This window comes from Polypterus senegalus, chromosome 12, assembly GCF_016835505.1.
Source record: "Polypterus senegalus isolate Bchr_013 chromosome 12, ASM1683550v1, whole genome shotgun sequence".
NCBI classification, from domain to species: domain Eukaryota; kingdom Metazoa; phylum Chordata; class Cladistia; order Polypteriformes; family Polypteridae; genus Polypterus; species Polypterus senegalus.
This window is the reverse complement of record NC_053165.1, coordinates 8,622,298-8,649,262: the sequence shown is the minus strand read 5'-3', so window position 1 is coordinate 8,649,262 and position 26,965 is coordinate 8,622,298. Positions and strand designations below refer to the sequence as shown.

General features: G+C 41.5%; 1 protein-coding gene across 3 annotated transcripts in view; it reads right to left on the bottom strand.

Annotated features, from left to right (window-relative positions):
• Window positions 1–26,965, bottom strand: part of nek4 (NIMA-related kinase 4) — a 57,736-nt gene that overhangs the window by 15,998 nt on the left and 14,773 nt on the right. For 2 of the 3 annotated variants that reach the window (XM_039770465.1, XM_039770462.1), the window contains exons 4-12: window positions 25,057–25,164; window positions 19,472–19,626; window positions 16,912–17,047; window positions 13,227–13,631; window positions 10,518–10,571; window positions 7,617–7,724; window positions 1,027–1,179; window positions 719–782; window positions 349–452 (exon numbers count right to left, since the gene is read on the bottom strand). In XM_039770465.1, coding sequence (XP_039626399.1) covers window positions 349–452; window positions 719–782; window positions 1,027–1,179; window positions 7,617–7,724; window positions 10,518–10,571; window positions 13,227–13,631; window positions 16,912–17,047; window positions 19,472–19,626; window positions 25,057–25,164 — 1,287 coding nt within the window. The remainder of the gene's footprint in view (window positions 1–348; window positions 453–718; window positions 783–1,026; window positions 1,180–7,616; window positions 7,725–10,517; window positions 10,572–13,226; window positions 13,632–16,911; window positions 17,048–19,471; window positions 19,627–25,056; window positions 25,165–26,965) is intronic. The other variant, XM_039770466.1, reaches the window with a different exon arrangement.

Sequence of the window (26,965 nt, the reverse complement as noted above, 5' to 3'; positions counted from 1 at the left end):
CTGTCTGTATGTCTGTCCGCTTTTCACGAGAGAACTACTTCACAGATTTAGATCGTGTTTTTATTCTGTCATTTGCTTGAACATTCCGATTGATTTTGCAACTTCTCTCATCGCACCAAGTGTCACAGTTTGCTTGAGGTACCGATTTATTTGTGCAAATCCTACAGACATGCCAGCCTCCATTCAAGTCAGTCTACCTCTGCATTTTGGGGCATTCCTTGCCTCCGCATAGCTAGCGCTACCTGTTTGTTAATTGGTTTTTGAAGTTTGTCCCATTTCACTACTACGCGGGCAGAGCTGCGGGGGACAGCTAGTCACATATAGATATATGTCCTCTGCTTTATTTACCTTTTCTTTATGTGTAATAAGATCAGATGAAGACCGAATCATTCCAGCTGACGGTTTCTTCGAGTCCAAAACTACATCATGAGATGCCCGTCTCGGTAGATTAACTAAAAAAAAGACAGAAAAAAGACAAATGAAATACTTCTTTTTTTAAGAACATTTACTGGTTCTCTGATACTTTCAGGCCTCTAAACAAGAAGTGGGCAAATCAAGCCCCACAGAACTGTAATGTCTGCAGGCTTAAGTTAGAACCAGTTTCTTAACTGGAAAACAATCCTTTTCTTAAAAATGCCACTTAGATTAGAAGGTGAAGAAGATGAAAGTGTCCGATTCCACTGTAGTTTAAGAAAGAAGACTAATGAAAAGGTCTTACCAGAGAAAAAATCCTCCTGTGACTGTTTAAGTCGTCTTCTCTCTCTTGCTGACAGGGGGCGCTCCTTGAAAGTGCAGAAATATGAATGTCAGTTAAGGACGCAGGGAGCTCACATTTATCTACCTGCAACCTCTTTGTGATTTTCTAATACATAGGGTAAAGTTTACAATTAAATTGTTTGGCTGTGAAATTTCATACAGATCATATAAGATTTCCTTGGCTACTAAAGTACAGAAAAGTTAAGTTTAAGAGAAGGAAAAGTAGAACTTGACATTCAGAACTGAAAAAAAAAAACAGAAAAAGGAAACCTGTGATGCAATCACTTCGCCGTTTTTTGAACTGCAAAGTGACCGGGATATTCCACCTTGTTGGATCTCCAAATTACTGAGGTTCTTCTTTTCATGACTCGTGTCTGTAATCTGAGGGGGGCAAGGCAAAGGCCTGGGAGGTACCACCCTAAACTGGAACAACGAAATTACACAGCAGTGTTAACCAGCCATCAAAACTAAGGCTGAGCAAATGTGCAAGAAACTCACTGACCGACAAAAAGAAGTTGGTGCTGTAGCTGATGAGCTGTGAGCAGCAAACGGCACAACAATTACCCTTTACAAGATTGACAAGTACTGCTGGGAACATACTATTGTGTTTAATATCACCATTTACTTCAACATCCACAGTGCCCTCCATCAAGTTTGGGACAAAGACCCCCTTTTTCCTTAATTTCCCCCAGGGTGCTCCAAAATGCCCAACCCAACCACCGCTCCACAGTTGAAATTTAAAAACTAGATACTTCTGACATTGTGATTAAAGTGCACATTTGCAGACTTTCATTTAAGGGGATTTGCTAACATTTCAGTCACACAACACCTTTTTTTACATGCCCCCCCTTCCAATCTGTCGGACAGGCATTTGGAGGCTTTTTCTTGACCATAGTGAGGATTCTTCCGTTTGTCAGCAGTGGAGGTCTTCCTTGGCCTGTCAGTCCCTTTGTGATTTCTGAGCCCACCAGAGTGTGTTCTTTCTTCTTCATGACTTTCCAGACAGTTGATTTAGCTCATCCTAAGGTTTTACTGACGTCCCCGATTACGTTATTCTTGTTTTTTTTGGCCCCATAACGGCTTTCTCAACCTTCATTGGCGAAGCTCCTATACTCATGTTGAACAATGGCAAACTCCAAAGGATAGAAGCAAGCCGAGGTATCTTATGAATCCATGAAACCCACCTGTGACAACAACTATTCCAAACATTATGGTACCCTGAAATGGAGGTAACTGTGTAGAAAAAAAAAAAAAGAGTTGTGTGATTAAAACTTATGCATATCCCCCTAAATGAAAGTCTGCAATGTACACTTTAATCACGATGTCTGAATTGCTTGATTTGTCATTTTAAACTGTGGAGCAGATGGGGAAGTCAAGGAAAAATGTGTCTTTGTCCCAAATATTATGGAGGCCACTGTATATACAAGGTAGAGAATTATAAACATACACGTTGTCACACACGTGCGCATGGGAGGCAGCTAAAGGGCTTGAGTGAAGGCAGTCGGAGGCATGCCGGGGTGTGGCAGGGTGCACTGACTCTTTTTCTCCCTTGCCTGTAGACCATCCCCGGGGGATTTCACCTGGCTCTCCTGACATCACTTCCGGGACTGAGCCAATGGAAGTCGGCCACACCAGCTCCAGTCCCTCTGATGTCACATCCGGCTATGAACCAATCGTGGAAGACCACGTGCTGGATCCATATGACCTCACTTCCTGTCTCCCCCTTTAAAACCTGCCCCTTTTCCTTTGTTTCCTCAGTTTTGTTTTGGACTCAGTTGAATGCACTTCAGTGCTGATTATTTGGTAAAACGACTTTTGCAGCCAGGATACCACATTATACGGGTGGCTGCCCCAACCCTTTATCTGTCCATGTCTCGTTCTTGTGACAACGTATATATACATACATACAAGGGGGCACCCAAAAATAACCAAGATTGAAAAAAAAAAAATGTTTAAATAATTTTTGCTTACTGAAACGTTAGTCTCCTTCAGAGTCCTCTCCATGTCAATTAAAGCTTTTGTCCAAACAGTTTCCCCACTGGTGGAAAATATTTTTGGAATTGTTGAAAAGGAACGTTGTCCAAGGCCTGCAGCGAATTTTCTTTGACTTCCTCCACGATACAAAAACGCTTTCCTTTGAGTTCTTTTTTCATACGCAGGAACAAGAAAAAGTCGCATGGAGCAAAGATCAGGCGAATAGGGAAGGTGGCGAGAACGTCAAGACACACAAGTCAATTCAGAAAATCTCTTCAATAGTCCGACGGCAATCTTCATAAATTGCATTGCAGACTCGTTCAAGATTTTCGTCATTTCTAATTGTGGAAGGTCGGCCAGATCTCGATGGTCTTCAAGAGACATTTTTGCCTTTGTTTGAAACGTGAAAACCACTCATAGACCTGTGATTTACTTAACGATTCCTCTTTACAAGCACTTTCAAGCTTCGCTACTGTTTCCCTAAGAGAAAACAAAATTTCACAGAGACTCGCTGTTCTTTATGATGACCCGTCACAAAAATCGCAGAACACGTTCAATAAACACCAAACAAAGCCAATGTGGAATGATGTATGAACAATACAGAGCAAAACCACTGGGCCAACAACCACAGAATACTCTAAGTGTGCCACACCGAGCGGAGAAATTCGCAACTAAGTTGAAATTGGGCACCAAGGTACAGATTCCAGTTATTTTTGGGTACCCCTCGTGTATATTTTATATATATATATAATTTTATATACATATATATATATATATATATAATAAATATAATATATATTATATATATATACAGTATATATATATTTAGATAATATATATATATATATATATATATAAATATATAATATATACTTGTTTCTGTCTTACAGTTTGTTTGAAATACATATTTGAAATCTGCTCTTTCATTTTGAATAGTCCTGTATATATTTTACATACATACACATATGTATACATAGATATGCATAATTTACTCAGTATGCAGCTTCAGTAGTCTCAATTTGCCATCCAATCAACTGGCCACAGTGACAGATGCCACCCTATAATGGCACCCCTCAAGGAGTGCTGTAACCCAAAGCCAGGGATGATGGTGTGAGAAGTAGGAGTTGAGAACCATAAAGTTTGAAGATAAATCGCTGATAAAAATAAAATTATGAAGGCACAAGGAAATCAACAAGAGCTGTTCAACATAATCCCATTTAATAATCAGGATAATCCATGCAAAAATAAAGGACTAATTGGTATTTAATATGGCTTTATATGCCTATGACCTATACTATGATGTTTTAACTTTCACCTTTTTGAGTTGCTGCTACAAAATGTTTAAGTTGTCCTTTTTTTTTGTTAATTACTAGAAACATTTAGGTTTAAAGCTTTGTAAACACAATATTGCACTGTAAGGCGTTAGCAGCGTCATTATTCACAATCAACATGCACCTCATGCCAGCAGCTACTGTTAGGATTGGTGAAAATGAAAGCAGTTGGCACTTCGACCTTACGGCTATAGCAGCTCAGTTTCCGCTTCTTGCCCAGCCACTGACTACATTAGGTCTGCACCCTTACCACGTAATGGTGCGAGTTCTTTTACGGTCTTCAACCTCCCTCTAAAAGCCTACAGGTGAGTTACCTTAATTGGCAGGTGCAAACTGTTCAACAGGAGCAAATGCATGAATGCATCGTAATGGACTGCCAGCGTTGGTTAGAGGGACATTCCGGCTTATCCCCGACATCGTTTCAGAAAATTGACAATAAGTAGACGAAAAAAAGACGATAAAATAGAACTGAAGGATGCAACAAAGAACTGAAATTCTAATGGGACTTTCAGCTAAAGACGTAAAACCATTAATGAGAAAAATTAGCATGACAGCCCCTCAAGAAAATGAAATGGCACAGTGCCAACTACATGAAGAAAAAAACCATATGCACTAAATACAAGAAACAGAAGTGAAATCAATAGTAAAGGTAACTGCTTAAGGCAAATTTTCAGTGCTTGGTGTGTGCATATCCAGCTGAACCTCTGAGATGCAACTTAATATTAAGAAAACTGGATGTAATTTTAGTGCCGTTAGTTCTGCCCTGCCTTCTGTAACATTACGGCTTTTACAAGTTCTGCAGATGGTCAAAGTGATCAGTGACATTACACAGAGACTTTAAAAGGTGCATAATTTACATGGACATCTGATCACCCACTGCTCTTCAAGCAATTACTGCATACTGCTAGGTGGGCCAACGTCACACTACACAACTTCAAGGTTACGGGGACGTCACTTTTAACAACTCCAGTTGCTGGATCTTGTTGCCTTCAGAATGTCAGATTACATGACTAGGAACTGCAGGGGACAAAGGATTGCAAAGACCCCCTCATGACTTCTCAGCACAGTTTCAGATTTCCTATTGCAAAGTCGATACATTTTGGCAGCCAATCAGCCTGGGGTACAGTGGAATAAGAACTGGGACAAACAACGTGGAGAACAAGCAGCTGGTAGGCACCTCTGCTGCCATTGTTGCCAGGGATTTCCTTTGTAATGAGAAACAAAGGATGGTATATGTTGTAAAACCTGATGAAGAGCACATTTGTTGTGCTGTAGACAATATGGCTGTATACCGTGGAATTCACTCCGAGCGCTCACGGATAGGCAGCTCTCGCATGCGAGTTCGACCCTACAACCTGCGACAAAATCAGCCTGTTTTAGTTTTGTCTTCGCCAGTCACAGATCATTATGAGTGAATCACTGCTGATATCACAATACATCAGGGGTTTTCAAGTCACTATTTTGATTTAATTGTACTTCACAATAATTAAGTAAGTTGTTAATTCTCAGTTTCTGAGTATTCTTAGGTTACTCCAGAAGTTATAAACCGTATTTGCTTAATTTGCCCTATGAAGTCGAGTCCAACTCACAGTCCCTTGCGGTTCATTGTGAATGAGCTTGTGGTGTGGTGAATTCTCTTACGTTTATTCTTTTGCTGTTGTGATTTTTCTGGATTTCTGAACCTTTTTTCTGGATTCTGTACTGGCACTTTGTTTGCGAATGAACTGCCGTATTGCAACATGGGCATGCATTTGGTGATCCACAGAGGTTCTTCATGCCCAGGGCATATTTTTGGAAAAAGAACTCTCTTATTTTAAAAAGATCCCGAGTTTGCCCTTGTTACCACCCAGGTTTGTCAGTTTCTCCATCTAGTGGGCATTTTTGGAAGTTTTTGCGACTCTGCACTTGGTTACAATACTTGAAAGTTCCCAACAGTTTATTTATTTATGTAATTTGGCTTTTAATCTGAAATGGTTATATCTATTTATTTATTTATAAATGACATGGCTTTGTTTAGTAATTTGAATGTGCTGCATACATGTAATCAGTACTGTACGGTCGCTAGTCGGTTCTACATCAGTGACCCAAGAAACAAATACTTTTCACTATACTGTAAGGAACAGCGATAATTAACTGTACTCAATTTCAAAAAATAAACCATTACACTTTGTAGAGCAATTGGAGTTAGTGCTATTTAAAGATAGTATATAAAATGTAGTGGGGGAAAAAAGTATTAGATCCCTTGCAAGATCCCTCACTTACAAAGAAATGAACAGGCCAGTCTTAAGTCTGTCAGAACATCCGGGCCTGTAGATGATGTCCCATCTTGAGCAGGGGGACTTTGTGGGCGCTGCGAGATGTCGATCCATTATGACATAGTGTGTTGCCAATGGTGTTCTTTACGGCTATGATGGTCCCAACTGCCTTTAGATCATTAACAAGCTCCTCCCATGTAGTTTTGGGATGATCCCTCACTGTTCTCATCATCATCATCATCCTCACCACCCCATGAGGCGAGACCTTGCGTGGAGCTCCAGACCGAGGGGCAACTGATGGTTCATTTTCTATTTCTCTTCAATTTCCAAATAATCACTCCAACAGTTGTCACCTTCTCACCAAGCTTCTCGCTGGTGGTCTTGTAGTCCACTCTGGCCTTGTCTTGGATGTCCTTTGACAGCTCTTTGGTGTTGCCCATGGTGGAGGAGAAGTTGGAGTGGAAGAAATTCATTCTGTGGACAGGTGGGGTTTATACACATCACGAGTTGAGATCAGGAGTCTCTGGAATTGATTGATTGATTGATTGAAATCGCCAATCTGTGGGAGCCAGAATTCTGGCTAGGTTGTAGGGGATCAAATTCTTTTTTCTCTCAAAGACATGCAAATCAATTTATAACTTTTATGTAATGTGTTTTTCCTGGATTTTTGGTTGATCTTCTGTCTCTCTCTCTCTCTCCATTAAAATGAAACTACCATAAAAATGAGAGACTTGTTCATTTCTTTGTGTGTAAGTAAACTTACAAATTTAGTAGGGGATCCCCCCCACTGTAAATGATGCAATTTTATTTGAATTTATGAATAAAAACCCATCCAACAAGTGATGTGTTGACTAAGCACACAACAAAAATTGAATTCTGTATCATAATTCTACATTGTAGCCACATTTCCAAATAATGTATTCAATGTACCGGATAGGGCTTTTGGTTCACTTCCCAGCCTGCTCACTGTCTGCGGGTAATCAGCACATTCTCCTCAGGTCTGTGCAGGTTTCCTCCCACATCCCAAAGACATGCAGGTTATGCCGTTTTGTGACCCGACACTGGCATTGTGTCCTCACTCAAGTGTGCTGCATCCTTGTTTAAAGTGACACGATAAGTGCAGGCTCTCCACAGCCCCGAGCCCGAGAAAATGAATGGATATTTAACGTCTTACAAAACACTTGACCCAGCAAACCTGAAGGCCTGGCTGCCATACCATCTTGAGTGAAATGAGTTCATAGAGGTAACCCTTGAAACTCAGAAGTGAAAAACACACATAACTTTAGTTAGCGTTACCGACCTCCTCGCTGTGCTCTTTGTTTTGAACTCTCCGCTGCCGAGAGACTGAAGGCTCAGAAGACGAACTGTGAGGCTGAAGTCTAGCTGGGGCATCTCCGAATGAATCGTCCTGCAACAGAAGATATCATGCTTTAGACAAGTCTCCTATCCCAAAACTGAATTAAAAGGGGGGGGCACTTTTTAATTCAATTCAACTTATCTTATTTTCGTTTAGGGTTCTTCACTAAGTCCAGGCACAGAGCATTCGTTGTGAAAAGGTCTGAGAGAGAATGCAAGCATAAATCTGACTGATTACTGTGTAGGGAGTTCCTCAAAATGCAATATGAGGAACCGGACAGACACGAGAACCTCCTACTCTTAGTAAGAGATTCATACTAACAGGTTCAGAAAATGGACAGAACCTTAGCTCTAATCCGCTCCCCTTTGATGGAGATGTGTTTTATGAACAATAAATAAAACCAAGAGACTAAACTAAGCAGAGTATATATTACGTAAAACCCCAAACAGAACTGTATACAAACTCCCCATTAGCAAATCATCCACGAAATTGAACTGAACAAATAAATACCGAATCACCGCTTCATAATGTACTGTGCAGATAAACATTCAAGCAGAAAAAGTAAATGAGACCAAAGAAAAATGACTTCTTACAGACAGCACAGACATATATACAGTGGGTACGGAAAGTATTCAGACCCCCCTTCAATTTTTCACAGCCATTTGCTAAAATCATTTAAGTTAATTTTTTCCCTCATTAATGTACACACAGCAGCCCATATTGACAGACAAAAAAAAAGAATTTTTGAAATTGTTGCAGATTTATTAAAAAAGAAAAACTGAAATCTCACCTGGTCCTAAGTATTCAGACCCTTTGAACCCTCAGTATTTAGTAGAAGCCCCCTTTTGAGCTCATACAGCCAGGAGTCTTCTTGGGAAAGATGCAACAAGTTTTTCACACCTGGATTTGGGGATCCTCTGCCATTCCTCCTTGCAGATCCTCTCCAGTTCTGTCAGGTTGGATGGTAAACGTTGGAGGACGGCCATTTTTATGTCTCTCCAGAGATGCTCAATTGGGTTTAAGTCAGGGCTCTGGCTGGGCCACTCAAGAACAGTCACAGAGTTGTTGTGAAGCCACTCCTTCGTTATTTTAGCTGTGTGCTTAGGGTCATTGTCTTGTTGGAAGGTAAACCTTCGGCCCAGTCTGAGGTCCTTAGCACTCTCGAGAAGGTTTTTGTCCAGGATATCCCTGTACTTGGCCGCATTCATCTTTCCCTCGATTGCAACCAGTCGTCCTGTCCCTGCAGCTGAAAAACACCCCCACAGCATGATGCTGCCACCGCCATAATAAATCTGCAACAATTTCAAAAATTCTTTTTTTTGTCTGTCAATATGGGCTGCTGTGTGTACATTAATGAGGGAAAAAATTAATGTAAATGATTTTAGCAAATGGCTGCAATATAACAAAGAGTGAAAAATTGTAGGGGGTCTGAATACTTTCCGTACCCACTGTATATACATATATAAAAAATTGTAAGTCACACACGCATTCCCCAGTCCCCTTTTTGATCATCCTCTTTGTCTTTGGATCCAACCGGCCTGAGTATTTCGCAGTTAAATCCAGTGCACTGGTAAAAATGTTACACTGGCACGTTTCCCCTTTACAATATAAAGGAGCGTTCTCATCGTTTTGGAGAGAATCCTTTCCTGGACGCCCAAGTCCACCTCACCCAGGTGTAATGGCGTTAACGCGTCCGTCAAGAGGAAGACACAAGCATCACAACTAATAGGCAGCGGCGTGCACACTGATGTCCAACACTAGTCAGCCAGCACTTATTTTCACGTGGGCCCAAACCGATCTACACATGGAGTTTCCATGCCTTACAGATCTCGTTCCCTTTTGAATCCTCTCTCCCAGCTCCTTCTCTCCTTTTTTCAAAATGCGCGCCTCCTTTTTTACTTTCTCGTATACGAATTATACAGAGAGTATTGTAATCATCCAAAAATGGTGATGTCGAGATTTTGATGAATCGTGACGTTTTAGACCTCCCTGACTTTCTCGTATACGAAGTGTAGGGAAAGTATTGGAATCCTCCAAAAATTCCATTTCGACATTTTGATGAATCTCAAAGTTTTAGAGTCCGAAAATACATTTTTGGTATTATGTCTGTGTGTATGTAAACACGATAACATGAGTACACTTTCACTTAGGTCAACCAAATTTTGCATACAAGTATTAGATACAAAACATAGATATTTGTCAACTTTTGGGCTATTTCCGCTAACCGGAGGTGGTACTTTACCTTTTATTCATAACACTGACCAAAAAAACAGACAGAGCTGGAGGTGTCAAAGTTAAAGATGCTAAGATTTGCACTGGGTGTGACGAGGATGGACAGGATTAGAAATGAGGACATTAGAGGGTGGGACGGTTGGGAGACAAAGTCAGAGAGGCGAGATTGTGTTGGTTTGGACGTGCAGAGGAGAGATGAGGGGTATAATGAGAGAAGGGTGCTAAGGATAGAGCTGCTAGGCTAGAGGAGAAGAGGAAGGCCTAAGAGAAGGTTTATGGATGTGATGAGAGAGGACATGCAGGTGATGGGTGTGACAGAACAAGATGACGAGAACAGAAAGATATGGAAGAAGATGATCTGCTGTGGCAACACCTAATGGGAGCAGCCGAAAGAAGAAGAAGAAGAAGAAGAAGATAAGCCACCTTATCGTGATTAGAAACTGGTAGAGTTGTTCACATGCAGTATAATATAACTTGAACAACATAAGACGGATATTTTCTATCATTTAAAACAAAATAAAACTTGATAATTACAGTTCACATTAACACAAAACAGGAAGTTTAAAATATGACATTTGAGTGTCTCTAAGAAAGTAGACGTGAGTCACCTACCACTTTAACTGCAACAAATGGTTCTAAAAGCATTTCTGTGGAATCGAAATTCTCCTGGACAGAAAGAGAGGGAAAAAAAGTCAAATAAAATAAATGTTTTATCTGGATGGTAAGAATGGAAGAATAAAACTTCACCCATCCATTTTCCAACCTGCTTAGTCAGTTCAAAGTCTTGGGGAGCCGATACCCACACAGCTTGAACTAACTTTGGCCGAGGACACCTCTCACCCACACATTCACACTGGGGATGATTTAGAGTCACCAGTTAGAGACTAACGTCCACATGCATGTCTTTTATTGATGTGGAATTAAGGCGAGTACCTGGAGAGAAATGTCCAGAAACACAGGGAAGACGTTCACATTTTACATGACTGCAGTTTGTTCAAGACTCCCAAGTATGTCATCCCTCTTTTTGGCCTTTTGTGGTCAGAACTCCACTGGCTCTCCCCATTATGATAACTTACTTATTACAGCAATTCCATGTCTAGCACTTTCATGGTGCTCTGAGGTGTGTTTACTGTCCATTAATTACAAAAATGACATAGCTGGTGGGACTGCCTTGCACAACATGAGGGACTGTTTAAGTTGTCTCGGTAGCAAGCACTCATGCTTGGAAGCTTTGCACCTTTGGGAATTTGACTTTCAGGTTTTCTTGCAATCCTTACCCAGATAGGTCAGATTACAGGAATGTAAGATATGCTTTTTGCCAGCAGGGCTCATTTGCTTATTTCACTGTATTTAATAAAGATTACAGAATCATCAGCTCAATGTTGGGCCTGATTCAATCCTTCAACAGCTGCAAGAGGTGACCTTCAATCCAGGTAAGTCTTAAAGGTATACTCCACCCAAAAATTATTTTTTCTTAAATGTTACGTACCTCATGTAGTTTGTAATGATGGCCAAGGAAAGTTTTTAATCTCATGTTTTTACACGGAGACAAAAATGTTCACAATATAACAATACTCAATGGTGACCGGTGTTGCACAATAGCAAACAATATGAAAAACGTCCAAGGACAAAGAAACCAATTCTTGGCTGTTATCCAGTCGCATGCTCCAAATGGATAAAACACGTGCATTTCTGCTAAAAAAAATTCTTATTAGCTACTTCTGGAAAAATTAGAATATAACAAACAGGAAAGGCATTCTTATAATACTGTGCTTTTAAATTGAGGGCAGGAGTCTTAACCAATGAATGAGGGGGAACGACAAACCTTCAATTCCAAAAGACAATCCCATGTGACTTGCGTTTGCTGTTTTTGTTGTACTCCGACCTCCACACCGAAAGTAACTGTTAACAATATTTTAGGAAAAAAAAAATGCATGCATTGTGCATGTTTTGAGCATTCGACTGGATAACAAACATGTGGATTATGTGACTTGAGTGTCAGATGCTTTTTCACATCATGTACGGTTGTATTATAGCATTGGTGACCACTGGGTTCTATTTTATTGTAATGTTTCTTTTATCCTGCATGAGAACATGAAATTAAACATTTCTTCTTGGTCATCACTATAAACAACATGGGCCAAATAGAACATAAAAAAAACCTAGAATATTTTTGGGGAGGACTACCCCTTTAAATGATTATCTTCCCAGATTATTCTTTAATCAATCTATCTATATTACACACTTAACTGTCAAATAATGCAAAGAGTACACGACACATGTTTCGCCCTATTTTTGGCTCATCAGGCGTACACACTCCACTGCGCCCCTCACTGGGGATCGAACCTCGGACGTAAGCGTTAGAGGCAAAGGCTCTTTACGTTGCGCCACAGCATGCGATTCGTTTACTTGACAGCCTGGAGATCGGGGTAATTACATACATAGCATTCGAAGTCTGAATCACAATCCGATTGTATGGGTGGTTACCTACCAGGTAACGTGTGTGGTTGGTCTGCAACACGTGTCGCGTATCTCCCGAACCATGAGGACTCGGGACTTGAAATTTGAAATGTAGGTTACCCTTGACCCATAGGTGCTCGCTAAGAAATGGTTTTAAAAATTTTATGGTCCAAGCACAAATTTTCTTATAGTTTTTTAGACCCATTTGTATGTCTGTCTGCTTTTCATGAGAGAACTAATTGAACCGATTTAGATCCGATTTTTTTCTATAATTTGCATAAACATTCCAGTTGATTTCTCATCGCGCTAAGTATCAGAGTTTGCTTGCGGTATCAGTTTATTAGCACGAATCGGAGAGAGACTCATCGGGCTGCGGGGCCCTCCTCACTCACGCGTCTGCCTTGGGGCGTAACCTCCACTTAGTTAGCGAATTAGAGGAGTACTTAACGGATTTAGATCTTTTTTTTTTGTATAATTTGCTGGAACATTCCAGTGCTCTGTTCAGCCTTTTAGGGGTCTCTGAACCCTCAGTGTGTAACACAGAACGACGCACAGAGCAGGCAGGGCGTTTGAATGAAGCGCTCAGATGTTGAGATGCAGCAGCCCTAACTACTGAGCTACAGAATCTCCCAGAAGGAAAAAGAAATATCACTCATTACTTCCTAAAGGAAATTTAAAGTTTCACCCTTTTACTAAAACAATTACGCACAAAAGAAATTGAAATACGGGGGGAAAAAATGGTTCAAAATTTTAACAAAGGTAACAGAAAATTCAAAATTACATGTACTGACCTAAAATAATTTGAAACAAACCCGTCTACAACTGCAACTCAGGGTAGATGAACTTGTGTTAAAATGTTACCTGTATGTCAGCAGAATTGGTTTTTGAAGGCAAACCCCGAAGGAGCTCTGCAGTGTCCTCGTTCTCGTCCATATTTTGGAAATGGTTCTGTTTTGCCAACGGGCGTTTACTTTTTTCCGCTGTTTTAGAGCCCAATCGTCGGTACAGCTCTTGCACTTTGGACGGCTTCTTCAGCTCCTCAGCGCTGGTGACACTGGAGATTTGTTCAGTCTCTGGATCAGGTGTCCTTTTGTTAGGGTCGTCAGGCTTCATATCAATATCCACTTTGCTAAGGGTTGCCAGGGAGGCATTTAAAGTATTTACAGCATCGCCACTGAAGGCAGGAGGGAGGGAAGGCTTTGCAGGCAAAGGGCTTTCTAGTGGAAGATCGTGCTTTTTGATTTTTTTCGCACCTTTTTCTTCATTCTATAGGATGGGGGGGAATTACAACATTTAGATCATCACCACAGATTCTATGATATGTTTATATTTTGAAATGGCACAAATTTCTCTTCATGAACTGTAAAGCCTTCATCACTCACTGCGCTAACATGTACACACAGAATCAGGTTAAGGTGAGTAACTCGGTGAAGGCAGAAATTCAATTTCTTAAAAATTTGTGTTTACATGCACAGGATATCTGCTGGAGTTCTCCACTGGTAAAACACTCTGACATCATTAAACTGCGTAAAACAAAAAAGAAAGAGTCAAGTCACGCATGGCGCACATCTGTGGATCAACCTCGTCATTGAGAAGTTTACTTATCTCGGCAGTGACATTCATGTCTCTGGCGACTCTTCCTATGAAGTCAGTGGACGGATTGGGAGAGCATGAAGGGTCATGAGATCACCTTAAAGGGGTGTGTGGCACCCCCGATATCTCAACTAAAGGACAAAGGTCCAAGTCTTTAGTGTCCCAGTGCTTCCCGTTCGTGAGGCATGGACGCTATCCAGTGACCTGAGAAAAAGGCTGGACTCCTGTGTTACTTTGGAGAATCCTTGGATCCCGCTGGTTTGACTTTGTGTCGCTCATGGAGTCCCGAATGAGGCAAATGACCAGCATTGTGAGGGAGCGTCAGTTACAGCACTATGGCTATGTGGCGCAATTACCCTAGTGTGATCCGGCACGCAGCATCCTCATTGTTGAAGACATGAGTGGCTGGACCAGGCCAAAGGAATGCCCATGTAACACCTGGCTGCAGCAGATAGAGGGTCATTTCTGGAGGGTGGGACTGGACTGCGTGTGTGCCTGGGGGGTTGCCAACCAGAATCTCTAACTGTTTTGCCGTATGGTGGGTGCAACAACGAGCTGTACCTGGGCATACCCACCAACCTGATGGTCCTCCTCCACATCATTGATTTGACTGCCTTTTTCTAGGTTCACCCAGACTGGTCAGTTACCTTCAAAATGGCCGCTATCCAGTGACCTGAGAAGAAGACTGGACTCCTGTGTTACTTTGGACAATCCTTGGGTACCTTTGGTTTGACTTTGTGTCGCTCATGGAGTCCCGAATTAGGCAAATGACCAGCATTGTGAGGGAGCGTCAGTTACAGCACTATGGCTATGTGGCGCAATTACCCGAGGGTGATCTGGCATGCAGGATCCTCATGCCCATGTAACACCTGGCTGCGGCAGATAGAGGGTCATTTCTGGAGGGTGGGACTGGACTGCGTGTCTGCCTGGGGGGTTGCCAACCAGGATCTCTAACTGTTCTGCCGTATGGTGGGAGTAGCAACGAGCTGTACCAACAAGCTGTACCTGGGCATACCCACCAACCTGACCTGACCCAATAATCACATGGTCCTCCTCCACATCATTGATTTGACTGCCTTTTTCTAGGTTTACCCAGACTGGCCAGTTACCTTCAAAATGGCCACTATCCAGTGACCTGAGACGAAGACTGGACTCCTGTGTCTCTTTGGAGAATCCTAGGGTCCCGCTGGTTTGCCTTTGTGTTGCTCATGAAGTCTCGAATGAGGCACATGACCTGCATTGTGAGGGAGCGTCAGTTACGGCACTACAGCCATGTGGCGCAGTTACCCGAGGGTGATCCGGCTCATTGTTGAGGACCCGAGCGGCTGAACCAGGCCAAGGGGACGCCCACGTAATACCTGGCTGCGGCAGATAAGAGGGTCATTTGCGGTGGGTGGGACTGGACCATGTGTCTGCCTGGGAAAGTTGCCAACTAGGATCTTGAATTGTTTCGTCGTATGGTGGGTGTAGCAACGAGCTGTACCATTGCATACCCCAAAACCTGACCTGACCTGAAAATCATATGGTCCTCCTCCACATCATTGATTTGACTGCCTTTTTGTAGGTTTACCCAGACTGGCCAGTTACCCCCAAAACAAAAAAAAGAATACCCATTTTAAAAAAAAAAAATAAAATAAAGATTTTACAGTCGTCAAAAAGTACCAAAATTAAACAAATCAAACTTAAGTCAAAAAATATTCCAAAATATATTTTACATTTTGTTATTATTGACCATTACGTTCTCATAGGCTATCCTGACACCATTTGGTGCAAGGCAGGAAAGAACGCTGGATGGGACGCCAACTCATTTCAGAGCGGACACCCACACTCGCTCACACCAGAACTAACACAGAGCAAGAAGAACGCATCAACTTCACATACAGACAACATCCAGGCGCAGGATTTAAACCATGGATGCCGGAATTATGAGGCAGCACTGCGAACCACTGGACCATCTTGCTGTCCTGTCATTATTTATTCAACAAAAATTAAGCCAACCACATGTGGCCCTTTACTGTGTTCATGTCAATGAAGGAAGCAGCTTGAATCAGGCACTGCTACTAGGGGGCACTTGATTAGTCAGTGATCAGGAAGTGCAATCGCCTTTAAATCTTTGGCAGGGTGACTTGAAGCAGGAAAGTTTTTGTTAACACCAAAAAAAGACAAGAGAAATCTGCAATGATCTCAGAGAGGCAACTCTCTGAAATCCTTCTTGTTAATTGGAGAACAGTTAAGGCCATTTCTAAATAATCTGAAGTCTATCACTGTATGGGGTGATTCATCCAATTTCAAAATGAGTGATTTCACTTGTAAATCATTGCAGAACAATGAAGTAAACTGTAAATGTTTTAGGTGAGCATAAAGTTTATTCTGCAATTTTACAAGCGCGCAATATGGCCTCCTGCAGCTAACGCGATAGTCAAATCCATCCCATACTCGTGTCACTGTACTCGTGGCTCTTTCCAGTGATAAACAGAATCCTTAACGTACAGGGTCAGGTTGTTAGGATAGGAGCACGCACTGATAAAGCGCATTGCCGCACCCACCACACGGCAAACCAACTCAGGATCCAGATTAGGACCCGAGTGCAGCCATGCAACGAGTACCACACAAGTTCAGAAGTGGAGTGCCATATCGTGTGTGGGCTCCTTTAAGGCCCAATCCAGCGATGAGGGAGCTCATTGTTGAGAAAGGCACAGATGAAGGGAGCCATCTTCTGGTGACAGTCAGAAACTCTGGGACCCCCCTTTCTTTCAATTAGTATGGGATTGGCACCTCACGGTTGTAAAAATATGGCACTTTGAAATTGGATGAGTCTTTTTGAATCACCCTGTATAAATAACTGTGACAGATTTTTATCAAAAGAATAGAAAGCAGAAGACAGTCATAATTATCTAGTTTGAGAAAAAATAAATAAATAAAAAGAATTAATTAATCAGGATGCTAAACGCACCATTTTCAGCTTCTTGTTGGATTCCCGAGGGTGGTGCGGCATAACTTCTTGTTGCTTTAAATGAACATTTGAGGGTGTAGATGAAGATCCTTCTGACCTGCGGTTGGACTCCTTTTTCCTTGGTTTGGCAGTTTTCCTTAAAAGAAAGTTTAAGCATTAGTTGAACTACACAAGGATTATAGTATCCTACTTAACTGTTTCAGGGCTGATGTCGACTTTTGTCAAAAGGAGGAGTTGACGATGGTAATCAACTGTAAACTGTGACAAAATCATTCGTTATGTTGGACTCTCATTGCTAGAAGGAAAGTTAGATTCATTGGATTGACCGAGACTCCATGCGGTCACGTGAGTAGCAAGGCGCACACAATGGCAAAAATGGCACTGACATCTGGCAAGAGATCAAATCGAATGCGAAAAGCAAAATACTCTGTGGACGACAGATACTTTTATTAATAAAGTATCTATCTATCTATCTATCATCTCTGAACTGGACTATGACTTGTTAGACTCAGATTTTGATATAAGTGATTGAAAACGAATGTGAGGGTCCATCTTCAGCTGATCAGTCCCCAGTTAGTCGCGGTACTGACAATGTTCGCCAGGGAGGATTGCAACTAAAAAAAAAATCAGATTTTAATGCACTGCGACCGTGACTGCCACTGCTGCTCTCCCAGCCACACAAAGACAGCCTGGCAGCAAGCCTGGCGCTCATTCTTGGCAAACTGGCAGCCACAGCATGCAGCAACAGACGTTTTATGTTGATTTCTGTGTGAAACTATCGGTTTTTTTTGGAAAAAATATTCAGCCCTGAAAGAGTTAAATAGTTAGGATCACTTTACTCAAAGGCCTTTCAAAGAGGCACGTCAATTACAAAAACAGTAGGTCCCCAGGCACCCGCCCGTGTAAGAGCTTACTGCAAAGAGCAAGGATGAGTCATACCACCCGAGGTCTGAATCCCTAGTGAGTTCTATCCAGCTACTGCTAGGATGACAAGGCCCTGGCACGGTGTGGAAAAGGCAACTTCGTAAGCCAATCATGGCAATGCCAACTACTTAACATTCATAAGCAATAAAGAAACAGAAACACTGGACATGATTCAAAAATAAAGTTTCAAGATTCAGTTAAGAAATCAAAACCCATACAAGTTCTGTTAAAGCATTACCCCCATATATTTTCCTGAGCAACCTAGTAAAGGGTTTAGATAAGAAAGAGTCAGTCCTGGCAAACACACTTTTAACATGGCTGCTTTGCTCATGCCAGACCAGTTTAGATTCTCCCTTAGGGAGACCCACATGAACGCAGTAAACTACTAAGCTAATGACTTCCCATTGTCATTGGCAGTAATAGCTTCCTGGCCAATTTCATTGCAGAAAACAATCACCACGTATCCCTCAGTACATACATACATGCAAACTGGCTGAGAGCTTAGCCTCTCTGCTCACTTCATCATGGAAATGTGACACAGAATCCAACAGATACTGAGGTCCCCATAAGTGAGCCACATAAAAATGATCGGCAAGAGACACAAAATTCAATTTGATAGCTAAAACGTGCGGCACAAGTTCATCCAGAAGGCCTGGATATGGATGATTTCCCAACAGGAAATCTGAAGTGTTCCTTTAAAACTCTGCACTACTAACAGATCTGGCGACCAATTTTTTTTATCAAAGATGCAGCTTGAAAACTAAAAATGTTTAATTTAATGGATGGATGTTGTCTTGGTTTTGCAGTAGGTGCTACTAAGGAAGAGTCCAACCTCACTGAAGAAAAGCAAGAGAAGCTACATGAAAATGGGCACAGATCTGCAGTTTTTAGGAGTCTGATTTAAACGGACATCAAGTGAGAAACACTATATTGAAGACCTCAACAGAACCATCGCTACAGAGAGGCATTCTGCTATGGTCTTTTATTAAATAGACCAAGAGACGGCCAGCAGCTCACAGAATTGAAGGATGGAGGAGTTATAGGAGACTGTGTTTGTTCATCACGGTGCCTGACATGAAGATACGACCATGTTTTATATGGGAATTAGACATAAATAGAGAAAATTCCTAGGGGTTTACATACTTTTACTTTGACTGCAGACAGACAGACAGACATGGTCTGAACTTGTGCAATTGTTCTCTGACATGTGCTATACAAAATAAAATGCTTTTATTATGGAAGATCCAAGTGTGTATTTTAGTCCCTACCACAAAAACAAAAAACATCAGTTGGGAACAAAGTTCAGTTTGGCTGGAAAACAATCTTCAGCTTCTGTGGTCCTGCAGTTTAAACACTGAGACCTGAACAAGCACAACATGCTCGCTACCTGAAGGAAGGAATGCATTCATGTTATTATTATTACTATTTTCTTTAAGAAAGATATGGTATATAAACCACTAGTATTAGATTTCAGATGGTCAGAAACTCTTTGCATCTTACAACTCTTCTCCGTCTAATAGCATGTGCCGTGTCAGCTACCACACCAACGTTTACCTGCGCTTTATGTTTAAAAAAAAAATAACGTAATGGATGGAAAACAGGGGTGAATATGAAGCACACAGAGTAAAATACCTACATTTTGGTAGCTTCCAGAAACACGGCGATCTGACCCTTGATGTAAGGCTGTCTCAAGATCTGCTTCACGTCTGGGCGATCCTCGGGTTTTTTATTGAGCATGCTTCGTATTATCTCTCCAAGCTGAGGGTTATAATCTTTGGGCATTTGCGGAAGCTGCAGACACAATGGATGAAAATCAGTGGTAAGAGTGGGAAACACAAACACGCAGAAGACCTAACAGCACATCGGTGTTTAGTGATTGAAGGAAGTGTATTCTTTGTGTTTTATGTACTGGGTGAGCCAAAAAGAAGTACCGCATTTCAAGCGTTTGTTCTACAAAAATGGTACAAGATAAAATAAATGTCATTACAACAACACAAGAAAGGGTATACCAAATAGATTTTGTTCACTGCGTTTTAAAAATGAGGTCTTCAAGGCGGCGGCCATCATTAGCGATATGCTCTTCGAGATGACTTCTGAACGCTCGCATGACTCGTTCAGCCATTTCAAGGGGAAAAGCGGCGATTTCATGGCAAATAGCGCCCTGGAGGGCTTCAAGGTTTTGAGCTTGGTGTGTGTATACCTTCAACTTGAGATAGAAATCACACAGAGTGAGATCAGGCGAATGTGAAGGCCACCCGACATTACTGCGAAAGGAGATCAGCTTCCCCGGAAACATCTCCCGCAAACCTTGCGCCGGTCGTATGAGCTGTCACTCCATCCTGTTGACACCAGGCATCCACCACATCCATTTCTTCCAGTTGGGGCTAAAAAAAAAAGTTCTCTAGCATTTCAATATAACGTTCTGAAGTGACGGTGACCGTTACTCCCCCCCCTCCTCAAAAAAGTAAGGGCCTACAACGCAAAATTCTGCAACAATGCACCAAACTGTAACCCACTCGCTGTACAGGGGTCTCTCTGATGAAGTTCACGAGAGTTGGTTTCAACCCAATAGCGAATGTTTGGCTTATTTACGCAATCCATTCAAATGGAAATGTGACTTGTCGCTGCACACAGCAATGGCATCTCGATGAACGGTTTGCAGGATGTTCTGGCGCACAACTCTCTACAGCTCGCCGAGTCTCTCTCAGCAAGTTCCTCCACTACCATCATTTTGTATGGATGGAAATGAAGGTCCTCGTGCAAAATCAAAGACGTATTGGAAATGCCGAAGATGGTTTAGGCACTGAATGTCTAGGAGACTGCAAAATGGATGCCCTTACAGCTTGAATGTTTTCAGGTGTTCGTACAGTCCAAGAACAGCCTGGAGATTTTCTGTTCAATGTTGTACCCGTCTGTCTAAATTTAGATACCCAGTGAAGGATTGTTTTTCCGATTTGGCACGTCACCGATAGGAGGAGTGAGGAACAGCATTCGGAAAGTGATGATGGATTCGTTATTGTTGAAGAACGCATCGACAGTGAAAGCATGGCGCGTACCGGACCAAGGCATGTTGAAAACTGAAACTACAAGGCATCTTCACTTATCAAAAGACCCCCAACTCCAACCCACTCGGCTGCCTGTACCTCGCGAAATGACCTTGAGAAATGTGCTACTTCATTTTGGCTCACCTTATATTTATGTCCAAGAAAAAAGTGACACTAAATACAATGGCTGGTACTGGAACAAAAGGTTGCAATGAATGCTTGGTTACATAGAAAGCCTGGGGTGCTTAATAATAGATCATCCAAGAGACAGAGAAGTAAAAAAAAAAAAGATAAGATGAGATGACATGAGAAGGTAGACCACCGGGAAGAGAGTGGAAATAATGAGGGTCCAGCAGGGTTAGCAACTGCAGGCAAAATCCAAGTAGTGTAGGACAGGCGGAAGGTCATATACCATAACACCGCTGGCAACCCAACACCTCCATCAATAATATAATGAGCAGTGTGCAGAAGTTCACTACTCCCTGAAATATTAATATGAATAGAAAGCCGTGAGAGATCATAAGATTGTAGGCTCCCACCTCTCAGAATGTCTCCATATTAACACAGGTGCCCCTCAAGGCTGTGTACTTTCTCCCTGATTTTATTCCCTGTACACCAATGACTGGAGGTCTCCTGATCCTTAAGTAAAAATCATTCAGTTTGCTGATGGCACCATCATTATTGGACGAATTACTATGGGCAACGAAAACAGCTTACAAGGTCTCGTCTTGTGTCTTGGGAGTGCTACTAATAATCTGGTCCTCAATACCATCAAGGTAGTGGAAATGGTCACCAGCAGGTACAGCCTCTCCCACCAGTAAGTAATGATTCTGTAGTCAATATGGTGGAATCCTTCAAATTTCTGGGCACAACTATCCCAGACACTCTCAGCTGGGACATTAACACCACTTCCATCACTAAGAAGCCAATCCTAGTACGTTTTTATAACGTCATAAGTGAAAGTGTAATCACATTGTTATCTGGTTTGGTTCAGCAACGGCACACTCCAAAAATAAATGACAGCGTGTGGATGGGTATGCTGAGAAAATAATTGGCTGTGCTCTTCCGTCTGCTGCAGACCTGTAGACGTCTCGTGTCACTAAACATGTCAAGGGATCACCACAGACTCATCTCACCCAGCTCATTACTGGTTCTAAAAACTCCCCTCTGGTAAACGCTTCAGGTCAATTAAAACTAAAACAAATTGACACCCAAACGGTTTCTTTCCCAGAGCCACAAACCTCTCAAACCAGTAATTTAGTCTGCCGTCTTCACATGTGTTCTGTCATCTACTGTATGAAGGTGTGTGTACATGCATTAAATGTACAGGAGTGTGTGTGCATGAGCATTGTACATCATCACTTGCACAACTCTTTTACAATTGAACTATTCTGCAGCTCTGTATAATGATTTTTGCTTTTGTTTTTTAAATTATGCTCTTTATGTTAATCATATGCGACGTTGTGCTCGGTTATAAGCAGCTCCAAATACACCCAGTCAAATTCCTGAATATTAAGTACTGGTGAATAAAAGGGATTCTGAGTTTCTTAAGCACATAGATCAGGTCAGGTCAGGTTGGGGAGCATGCACTGGTGTACAGCACATTGTTACACCCACCACACAACAAAACAGCTCAGGATCCTGGCTGGCAAACCCCTACGTCCAGTCCCCCCCACCCCGGCAAATCTATCACATCCAGGTGCTACGTCCAGCCAATCGGGTCCTCAACAATGAGGATCCTGGGCCGGATCACACCACCTGGTTATAGTGCCATAACTGACGCTCCCTCACAATGCAGGTAATGTGCCTCATTAGGTGACAACCAGTCCCCACTATAATAGATAAGCATTCTGGCCCCTTAAGGGAGTCATGAGGTTCAGCACTGAGGAGACACTTTTTGCTACTAGGAGAAGTTGTAGAAGAATGGCTCTCTACACCATTCCTGGCCTATTCCAGGTTAGAGGGATTTGTTGCGTTGTATGTTTTCGCGTATCATAAAGTAGTTTGTATTCCTGAGCTTTCAGCCCCTGCCAGGGGCCTTCATCAGAGGATAATGTTTAGACTTACAAGAAGCAAAGGGAATATATAGCAAAAATTATTAATATGGGGGCTAAGTCAGTGTTCAGGAGGGGGGGGGTTTGATTGGTTGTAAAGCTATATATATATATATATATATATATATATATATATATATATATATATATATATATATATATATATATATATATATATATATAGATAGATATAGATAGATAGATATAGATAGATATAGATATAGATAGATATAGATATAGATATATATAGAGCTTTGCTCTCGAACCCCCGGGTGGGCGATACGCGCTAGCCACTTCGCGGCTCTGCCACTTGTGTATGGGGAAGTGGATGTACAATTTAAACAGATTGATATTTTTATGGGAATTGTTACAAATACATAATAGACCTAACTATTTTAGATCACAGCGAGTAATTAACCATATTAAAAGATAGTAAAACGTAATAAATTGAAAGGAAATTATGTTTCATGTTGGGTCAGAGGTATTCGTTGTGTTGTATGTTTTCATTCTGTTTGGCTTTGAAATGAACACGCAAATACATTTTAAAAGTACACTTTTACTGTAAAACTTCAGTAAAAATTTTTTGAATTAACTTTATCAATATCGCATTGAATTTTGATTCCATGTTTGGACTTGCATCGTGACAACACAACGAATAACTGCTCGTGAGTGAATATCGTTTTCTTTCTCTCTAATAAATAAACTGAATTTTTTTTATGTTTGTTCCTGTGATTTGTTAATTGTCTTTGCAAAATCTATTCGAACTGGAAACTGGAAACATTTTAATACGAATGGCATTATCAAGATCTCCTTTGGTGTCTAATGATAATCCCTGAAGATGTACTACATTACCTTTCTTGTTGCCTTTTAAAATTTTACGTTTTTTTTTATTTATTTTTTCTCTACCCTAAAGGACACTGTTTAACATCATACCCTTGGTTTATTGTTATTATTGCATTAAGACTTACTATGCTTATTCTGGACCACTTTCTAACACCATTCCCTGGGTTTATTATCTTAATACATTAAGATTGCTGAAGATTATATATATTTTAAGTTCATAGTTTAATGGTTATATTTTAGGCATATAGTATTTAGGCTATATTGGCAATAGATATCTCTATTTTTTAATCCTAAAACACCGCTGCGTGGGGCTTGTTTTGCTTTGGACGCGCTCTGTCTCTGGGTATGTCAGAGGACCGGGATTGTGTGAAGTGGGGTCCAGCCTCTTGTGGGGAGGCAAAATGGGAGGGTGGGGGGTTAAGTGGGGGAGAGAAATAGAGCAGGCTATATCTATATCTAATCAATCCTTTTAAACTTTATAATTATAACTACCAACGTAACAATAGGCTGCATGGCAATAACTCTTGGGGATATAGGAAATTAAGGTTAAAGCTGTCTCACTTCCAGTTAAGACTATAAAATGACATCAAAAAAAATTTACATGTCATTGCCTTCTAACTGATTGAAAATGTTTGCGTTAATTCGTTTGACTTCATCGTTTCTCGGTGCTAGGATTACCTGTGTACTCATTTCTTCTGTTGTTTAACCTTTCAGGATGAAATTCATCAATAAGATTTGGACAGAATACGTCTTCTTTTATTGGGAACTTAAAGTGAGGAAAACGTAAAAATTTATAAGAACTGAGAGCGCAGGAACTGTGTCTGACAAAAACATTCACATGAATGAGAGGTGAGAGGACCGTGTGCTAGTTGAAAATGGTTGAGAGGAGGGTGGGACTTGAAAAAATTTCTTGGCAATGGTCTCTTCTCAAGATTTTCTTTATACATCTATTATTCTGTTAACAAGAAATGTTGAAAGAAAAAACAATGTTATTTTCAACAAGCAGGACAGATGGTATAAAGGCAGCGACAGTCCCGAGTTTTGGGGTCTTGAAATTTAACTCTCATTGGAGGTTTGAACACAGTAAGCAGTAACAATATCCACCCATCCATTCATTCATTTATTTATTTTCCAAACCCTGAGATGAGTCATGGGGAAGCTGGAGCCCATCCTAGCAAGTATCGGGCACAAGGCAGGGCCAATCTAGCAATGTGAGTGCACCTAACCCTGTAATGGCAACCCAAAAAATGTAAATATGCACATATAAAATGTATATTTACCTTTCCTTCAACAATACGGTATACCAAGGAGTTCATATCCTTGGCATTGAACGCGTGCTTCAGAGTTGCAATTTCATATGCACAGCATCCCAACGCCCAGACATCAGACTGCAAGAAAATGCATTTTCAGTTAACTCCACTGCAAAACATATTAACACACACATTATATTATATTATATTGTATTATATATATATATATATATATATATATATATTTGATATATTCAAATATATATATATATAGTGGAGGACTGCCGGCTTCATACTCCGGTCCTCACCCCTGGTGGAGGTCTCCCAACAGCAGGATCGTGCCCGGACTTCCAGCAGGGCATCACGGACCTTGTAGTGTTTATACACAGCCCTGCTGGATACCTTGGGGGCCGCTGGGAGTCGCTGTAGGGGGGCTTGTGGGCTCATATGTGCCCTATAACCCGGGAGTACGTCACAGTCACGTGACAGGAAGAAACGATGTGCTCCCGGGTTGAAGAAAAAGGACTGTTTACCCTGACCCGGAAGGAATAAGGAACTGTGGACTGGTTGGGCAGGAACACCTCCGGGACAGGGGCTATAAAAGGACGATGGGCCAGTCCAGACACTGAGTTGAGCTGGAAGGTAGGAGGGCGAAGTGCCTGGACGAGGAGGAGAGAGGAATAGTGTGTTTATTTGGTGATTTATGAGTAGAGTGGAAGGTGCTTGGTGCACTGTGCTAAAGATAATGAAGAAGTCTTGGACTTTTATCCGGTGTCTGGAGTCGTACCTGAGGGTTCAAGGGAGCACTAGTGCCCCTACTGCCACAATATATATATATATATATATATATATATATATATATATATATATATATATATATATATATATATATATATATATATATATATATATATATATATATATATATTTTTTTTTTTAAATTTTAAAACAAAAAACCTTTCAGGAACAGGAGTTGCTGGATATATCGATTTATGCAGTCACAGCAGTATGTTAACCCCAAGACTGGCGGTTCAGTCCTCGAAAGCTGTATATTGTACGACTCTGAGCAAACCGCGTAACCTGCCTGCGATTCATTTATAAAAATGTGTTCAAACACTTCTACTATATCAGCGTCTTGTAAACTGCAAGGCAATGCATCACCCAAATATAAAAAAAAATGATAAAATCTTGTTTTGGGTTATGTTTATACAGAAATAGAGAATATTCTAAAGGGTCCACAAACTTTCTGGCACCCACAGTACAATTGGTTGCAGGAAAAAACTGAATCCATCGCAGCCCTCTAGGAACGGAAGTTTGAGAACCCTGATTCAAAATGTTTTATGAACTGGAGCAGTTCAGTCCTTTTTATTTAATGGACAGCAAGTTAAGAAAAAAAAATGCAATTTAAGTTTTGGAACCCTGAAAAACAAGTCAGACAAAAATCAAGGCGGCAAAGTCTGTTCCCTTAGCTGCACTAAAAAAAACTAATGGCAATTTGAGAATTACGCAGTAACCACAAATCCTAGAAGATGGTGCAATACAAAGCGTTACCAATGGCTTATGGGTAGTTTGAACACACAGAGTGCCGCGCTCTGCAGTTAGTCTAGGTGGAGCCAAGATCAAATGAACGTGGTGTGATGGACAGCTGGGGATCTTGCCCGGCCGGGACGCCCTTTTGAAGAGATATGACCAGCAGTACCTCCCCCGGGACACGAGAGGGACGCCCCCTTGGTTTACATCGGGGTCACGGAACTGGAGCTTGGAAGCTCAACCCGGCAGGGGTCCATGGCCACCGCCAGGGGGACGCCTGGACAGCTCCGGAGTCTGGGCATGAAGCATTTCTGCCACGCCCAGAGGCGCTGCCAGAGGAGGAGCCGAGTGTATATGCAGCACTTCCGAGTGCCGGATGTCAATCGGGAGACACCTGGAGCACTTTCGG